This window comes from Leiobunum rupestre, chromosome 3, assembly GCF_980474605.1.
Source record: "Leiobunum rupestre chromosome 3, qqLeiRupe1.1.hap1, whole genome shotgun sequence".
In the NCBI taxonomy this organism is placed as follows: domain Eukaryota; kingdom Metazoa; phylum Arthropoda; class Arachnida; order Opiliones; family Sclerosomatidae; genus Leiobunum; species Leiobunum rupestre.
The window spans coordinates 33089852-33097915 of NC_143386.1; the positions used below are offsets into that span (position 1 = coordinate 33089852).

An 8064-nucleotide genomic window follows, 5' to 3' on the forward strand; every position below is an offset into this window, starting at 1 on the left:
AATTCTAATACGATGTAAGTATGGATGTAGCTAGTTATATAAACGGTTTCTAAAAATTATGAAACGTTTGAGGGAATCGTTTCTTATATTTTATTATTAATTAATTAAAGGTCGGAAGGAAATTCGTGTATTATTGAAGTCAACTTTATGAGATCCAACGATGAGTACGTCGTTAAAGAACTAGCGTTTTTGGTTGTGGAAACTGGGGATAATGGGGTTTACTCATTTAAACCACCTTTTCCTTACCACGAGCTAAGCGCGAAAGACAGGAGACTGTGCGGTTGGATCTCTAGACATATTTGTGGGATGCTTTGGAACGAGGGTGAACATGAGCTGGACCAGTTGGATGGGATAGTTACCTACATAAAATCCAAAGCGGCAACCTTTTACACAAAGGGGATGGAAAAAGAATTGTACCTTTCCGAACTTTTTGGAAAAAGACTGGTGAACGTCGAAGATTTAGGGTGCCCTAAGTACCAAGAACTTTCCGATCCCTGTCCAATAGTGTGTAAATATCATTCTAATAATTCAAATTGCGCGTTGTTCAAAGCGCAGAAAATAAAATTATGGAATATGTAATATTGTCATGAAAATAAAATATTTTGATTCAAACCATTTTACCGTTTCTTAACTCAATAACAATAACGTTTTACGAATAATTCTGAAAGCTTTATCTATTGAATAAAAGTCAACCATCCCCGACCTCTAACTATAATAACCGAATGTGAAGCACTTCGTTGTTCCGAGTCTATATCATATTTGTAATATTTATCGATTAAACTATCACGTTGATATACAAATTCCATTTTCAATCTGGTTAGATCCGATAGAAACACTAAGATAACCAATTTCGAAATGTAAGAAATGTACATCGAACTTTTAAAATATATTTTTGCTTTAAAATTAAATCCGTTCACATACAAACGCAGAAATAACCAATTTCGAAATGTAAGGAATGTACATCGAACTTTTGTTATTGTAAATTCCACCTTTCGACTAGTATATAAGCTCGTGCTGATTTAGTCAAAGTCATACAGACTTCTGAATAATAACTGGAAACATGTCATCTTTAGACAAAACAGTAGTAGTGGCGGTCTTAAAATATACAGCTACCTTGGGCCCAATTCCAGGTCGCCCCGATTTACCCCATTTTAATTTTAGAACCTTCGAAGTTGTTATTCGAAAATATCATAAAGAATTTTGGTGCCACTTTGAACCCGATCCAGAAAGCAACACCATCAAAGTCCACCTTTGCTACCACCCTAATATTGCTTAAATAAGACTGGCCATCGGAGGGATGATGGCATTAATTCAAGTATCATGAGTATGGTTATTTTTTGAAAACCATTTTTTTACAAAAGACTGTGTTTTCATTTTATTATGTTTTTTTAAAGTTGGAGAAGATGGATTTGACTATTACTGTGGAGGAGGATGTCCAAGCCTCTACGCTTTTTTTGGCAATGAACTCCATCCCATTGCTCTCCACATCTCCCACACATTATCCTTCAACTTCTTCCGCAGCCACCTCCTCGTCATCGGTCACATCAGTATCACCTACTTCAACACCTCAAGCATCGACATCCTTATCCCCCACTTCTCCCACCTCTCGAAACTTAAAAAAGAGGAGCACACCGGTGGAAAAGTCAATTAAAAAAAAACAGAAAAAAATTCACTTAATGACGAAAAAAATAAAAAAAATGATCATAACGGTGATTTGGAAGCTTTGCTGGCTTTAGAAGACGTCATAAAGCAAACTCTCGGAGAAGAGTTTCAAAATTTATAATTTTAAAAATAAATAAATAAATGCAAAAAAAACAATGTTTTTTTTTCTTACATATAAAAGACATATTATATTTTAGTTCTGAATAGATGTACCACTGAATAGTAATGGATATGTCAGTGAACACCAATTAAAAAAAAATTCAAAATAATACTGGAAATATTGGTTAACGTTATCATATTACAAAATCTACAGTGGGATACATAGAGTTTTTATAAATAAAAATATCTCACATATTTGGAGTTCAGAGTCTAACACATACCAGATCTATAGGCATGAAAGCGGAGGGTATAAAAGATCGGGTCAGTCCTCCACTCTTTACCAGTTGCGATAAACAGCTAGACCATACAAATGTTTCCGTGTACCGTATGCGCGAAACAGTTTTCTAAAAAGTCAATTTTAAATCGCCACGTACGAGAACAACACGAAAATGTAAAATATGTTTGTTCAACCTGTAACATTAGTTTTGCGCGAAGATACAAATTAATTCAACATTCGCGAGTTCATCAGCTTAGCCCACTTTCAGCCACACCAGACCACCGATATCAAGACAGCCCCCAACCGCTTCAAAATCTCCTAACCGTCGGCGTATCCGAGCAATCGGCGGACGATTTTCTTCAAAACATCGAAGAAGTCTCCGTTCTTGAGGACGCTATCGTCAGTTCGCGGTATACTCCGAAAACGACCCAAACAGACTCCGAAATATTAATTTTAACATTAAAACCAGCATTAATGAAGTATTTAAAAAATCACTTAAATAAGAAGCGGGGCTTAAAGTGGAACATTTTTATTCGCGTGAGATACGTACGCGAATTGAACGATGGTGCGGAAGTCAAGGCATTACCGTATTTCCGGTGCAAAACTCAAGCAACACTTTTACCAGATGTAATACCAACACAAATAGACTCGTGTGTGAAGCAAATAACACACGCGATTGAGGAATTCCAAGATATGGGCAGTGCCTGGACCATAGATCGTATCTTGTTTCTTCAAATCGATAATATAGCGTACATACCGCTGGCCGGGGGTACGTATATAAATCTCCCCCCTGAGCTCAATAATACCGGCAAAGGAGTATTAAATATTAAAACCAAAGACCAAAAGTGTTTCTTGTGGTGCGTCCTCGCTAAACTTAATCCACAACCTCCAAATTCCCATCGCGATAATCAGAATAAATACTTGATGTTTGAAAAAGAATTAGACTGCAGTGACATTTCGTTTCCTTTCGAATTAAATCATTTTAAACTCAAAAAATTTGAAAATAAAAATAATCTATCTATCAACGTTTACGGCTACGAAAAAGTAGTTTTTCCTCTTCATGTAAGCGAAAACAGAGCCCCCGAAGATCGGCAAATAGATCTGCTTTATCTCAAGTCAAAAGGAAACCAACATTTTTGCCTAATTACGGATATTAGTCGACTATTGAGTCATTTCACAAACCATAACGGGAAAATTTACGTGTGTCGTTATTGCTTACATCGCTTTTCAGGACAAAATAGTGCTAGAAACCATAGTGAACACGTGAAAAACTGCAACGTTCACGACCCCCAACTTGTCAAAATGCCACACAAAAATCCCGTTTTAAAATTCGAAAAAATTGATGGGCTTCAAAAGGTAAAAAATAATTTCGGAAATTCATGAATTTAAGAGCTTAACACATTTATTTTTAGGTTCCCTACGTCATTTACGCGGATTTTGAATCTATAATTGACAGAATCCAGTCTTGTTTACCCGATTCCTCACTATCATCAACAACGAAACTTTCGGAGCACGTAGCTTGTGGTTTTAGTTACGTCGTAATAGGACCCGACGGTATTTATATTTGGTTTAATTAAAAAGTTTATTTTCGCTACGACGTTTATCATTATTACAGGAAAGCCAAATGCCCCTGTTACGTATAGGGGAACCGACGCTATCGACATTTTTCTTGAAAGTTTGTTGATGGAACGGAGCACCATCACCAAATTATTGAAGGAAAATATTCCAATGAATCTCACACCAGTCGAAGAAGAATTGTGCCGTACCGCGACACAATGTTACGTGTGTCAGAAAATTCTTACGCAAGATGATCCGGCAGTCAGAGATCATTGTCGTTATACCGGTACGACTTACGTATTTGATTATTTTAGATATAAATAAGTTAACACGTAATTATAATTATTAGGACGTTTCCGGGGAGTCGCGCATAATTCTTGTAATCTAAAGCTGCGAGTGGGAAACTTCACGCCGGTCATCATGCGTAATTTATCACGGTATTGTATTTTTTCTTTAATTCCAATATTTACAAACTATAACGTGTTTATATAAAATTTCAGATACGATGCCCATCTTATCATGCAAAGGATTGGGTTGATAAAAAGTGTAAACATTTCCTGTATTCCATCTAACGCCGAAACGTATATCAGCTTCACTTTCGGTCGCCTCCGTTTCATCGATTCTATTCGCTTTATGCGCGCTAGTCTCGAAACTTTAATTTCAAATTTAGCCACTGGAGGTCAAGAAAAATTCCCCATCTTGAGCTCTTTCTATCCAACTCATCAAATCCCGTATTTGCTCAAAAAGTTAACGTATCCCTACGACTACATGAGTGACGTAGACAAGTTTGAAGAGACAGCACTACCACCCAAAGAGACATTTTTCAACACCCTCACTGGCGAACATTTAACGGATGAGAGTTACGAAAATGTCCGCCAAGTGTGGAACATTTTTAACATACAAAATCTAGGTATTATTTATAGCCCTATTCTATTACTAAATGTAATAGTGGTAGTGATAGAATTCTTCAACAGGTGAATTACACGATTTGTACGTGCAGGCGGATACCCTCCAACTCGCTGACGTATTCGAGAGTTTCCGCGCTATGTGTGTAGAATACTACGGCCTAGATTGCGCGCACGCGTACACGGGACCTGGGTTTGCCTGGGAGTCAGCCCTCCACATGACAAAAGTGAAGTTGGAGCTACTACTCGATATTGACATGCACTTGTTTATTGAACGTGGCATTCGGGGAGGAGTTTCGATGATTAGTCACCGCTACGCCGAAGCCAATAACCCGTACATCCCCGAAAGCTACGACCCCAATAAAGAGTGTAATTACATCATGTACCTCGACAAAAATAATCTCTACGGGTTCGCCATGGTCGATTACTTACCCACGAGTAGGTTCGCTTGGGTTCCCTACTACTCGACTACACCCATAAACATGTGCTTACTTTATCGCACGAGTCTCCCTACGGCTTCATTTTGGAAGTCGACTTGGAATACCCCGTTGAGTTGCATCATGAACACAACTGCTACCCCCTCGCACCCGAATCTCAAAGAATAACTACGGATCAATTTTCTTCCTATTACAAACTGATGCTTCAAAGATTAAACCTCCCCGCAAAAGACACTCTGCCTAAGCTCGTCCCTAATCTCAACAACAAAGAGCGATACGTAGTTCACTATCGTAATTTAAAATACTACGTATCGAAGGGACTTAAACTCACGAAAGTTCACAGAATACTCTCTTTCGATCAGTCTCCCTGGCTTCGCCCATTCATAAATTTCAATACCGAAAAGAGGAAACTTGCCAAAAACAGTTTTGAAAAAGATTTTTTCAAACTTTTAAACAACTCCTGTTTTGGTACGTTATTAATCAAAGTAAATGAAAAATAAGTAGATTATTTTTTTTACCAACAGTATTTATTGCGCGAAATAAATTCTTTTGGTTTAATAAATGTAATTTAGTTTATACGCAAGTAGCCACGTATACAAATTATCGGAATAATAAGTACTAATCTCATTTCGTTTCAATAATAGGTAAAACAATGGAGAACTTGAGAAATCGGATAGATTTCCATCTCGTACAAACACCTGAGCGGGCTATTAAGAAAGCGTCTTCTCCGGCATTTGCAAAATTCACGATTTTCCACAACGAACTCGTGGGTATTCATATGAAGAAGAAGTCACTTACTTTGAATAGACCAATTTACACTGGTTTCACCGTTTTGGATCTTTCGAAACTAACCATGTACGAGTTTCATTACGAGTACACGCGCAAGACCTACGGTGAAAAGGTCCGATTACTTTTCACGGACACGGACAGCCTGGCGTACAATATACAAACGAAGGACGTTTACACGGACTTCGGAAATTCCTCCCATCTCTTCGATTTCTCGGGGTATCCCACGAATCATCCTCTTTTCAATGACGTAAACAAAAAAGTCATTGGAAAGATGAAAGATGAAATGGATGGGATCCCTATACGGGAGTTCGTTGGGCTCCGCCCCAAAATGTACTCCATCCTTTCGGAAAGGGGGAGGTGTTTGTAAGCGAGTAGTGGAAAAGGATATCCGTCACTCGAGTTACCGCGACTGCCTCATGGCTACTCGAATTACGAGCAATTCTATGAAGCGGATCGTCAATCAGAGGCATCAGCTATTTACCGTCTCCCAAAACAAAATGTCTCTTAATCCATGCGATAATAAAAGGTTTATTTTGGGGGACGGCATTCGAACCCTATCGCATGGTCATTACTGGATCGATATTTTAAATCGCCAATAGTTCAGTCTTCTATTGTATTTCTATTAAAAATATATTTTGAACTTAAAGCGTAATGTAAATAAAATGAAACTATCTTATTAAAATGATATTTTTAATTTAACGTAAAAATGTAACTAACTTTTTAAATTTTTACTTTGATGTAATGTAGACTGTGGAGATCACCAAACAAACCCACTTGTGTTATTTTGAATGTAAAATTTAAATTAAAGAAGTTTTACTAAGTTATTGAAAATTTATTGAATACCTTGAATACATAAATTCTTTTATCATTTTATCATTTACATTTTTATTTTCAGAAAATCTAGTCACAATATCGAACATTTTTACACCCCTACATCTATTAAGAGCAAAATACACGCAAAAACCTCCACACGTCACGCTTCGATTTCCTTGAAGTTGTAAAGAGTTAAACGTCACAGTTTTACTATTTCTTTCGACAAAGTCATTAAAGCGAAACATATCTGGGGGTTACCGTAGGAGTCGAACATCTCGGTATTTGTATTATTCTTCGAGAAATACAAAACTATCCAGTGCTGACCATCGTCATTCGACGTATCCGTGTTCACGATATACAGAGATGGAAACGTCGTCACGAACTTTGGTAGTTGGTCCGCGGCGAATACGCCTCGAAATAAGTCTCTGGTGAAATTATCTTTCTCCAAAATTCTCGTTAGCTGCATTGTGTCCATTCTAGTCGAAGATTACGGTTCGGTTCTTATCAATTTCAATCAAACTCTGGAATTCCGCGTAAACAATTACGGCAATCGTTTCGGGTAACGCGGAAGCGAATTTCATTTCCAGCCTCAAATTTCCGTTTTTAACAAGATGAAAATGAGAGGCATTGTTCATTAAATCGGCAGTCAAATCGTAGACGAAAAGGCAATTTCCACCGGCGTAATCTTCGCGACTTATTTGGTTTCCCTCGTCAATGTTTCACTGACCCGTTTGAAGAAATAAATTGGTGTACGCTTGGATGTAGCTACGCTCCGCGAAGTTAGGTGTTAGGGCTTTATGTGGTACGCTACTGCCGTCGACGAACAAACCAATGTGGTTTAAATTGAAATGCTGGAAATTATATGGTGACGATTTAAGTTCACCCAGAAACGCGTTTTGCTCAACCATCCCGATTACGACTTTATTCGGAATTTGTCCTGTAAATAAATGATCTTGCACGACGCTCATGTTGCCTCTCGGAATCGAAAACGACATCACTTCCGTGCGGGAAATTGGGTACTTCGCTCTCGACATTTGTAACACTTTGGCGTGTGATAGTGGGATTTCGGGAATTAACTTGACTTTCCTCAAATACAACGAAGCTGATTTAATGTCCAATTTACATTTTACGTCAGAGTGTAAACAAAATTCGGTATTTGATTTCCCAAAAACAAATTTTAAATCCACCAAGTTCAAAAGGAAGCGCGGCTGTTGACAAATATCTAAATGAAGAGCGCCGATCATATCTATAGTTCCCTTTTGAGCGAAGTTGGCTCTTTGTAAGAAACCTTTATTGTTCACGAAATCGTTGAACTCGTACGCCGTGTCGCGATAGAATAGGCCGCTGGTAAGATGACTCGTTTTAGCAGAGTCTCCAAATGTTAACATAGTTTGAATCATACTTTTGTACGGGTAATTCTGAGCGGAAGGAGTAACTGATTTTTCGTTTAAAAATAAGTGGACTTCGGGAAATAGACTGTGCAAAAACAAATTGATGGGGGCTACATTATCCGCCGGGGTCGTAA

At 37.9% G+C, this 8064-nt stretch overlaps 1 protein-coding gene across 1 annotated transcript; it reads left to right on the forward strand.

Moving 5' to 3' along the window:
• Positions 1–3766: 3766 nt before the first annotated feature.
• LOC149951530 (uncharacterized) lies at positions 3767–7102 on the forward strand. The gene is made up of 6 exons (XM_090169573.1): positions 3767–3881; positions 3945–4032; positions 4096–4505; positions 4570–4938; positions 5582–5942; positions 7000–7102. The coding sequence occupies exons 1-6, from the start codon at positions 3767–3769 to the stop codon at positions 7100–7102; spliced, it is 1446 nt and encodes a 481-aa protein (XP_090025699.1).
• The last annotated feature ends 962 nt before the right edge of the window (positions 7103–8064 follow it).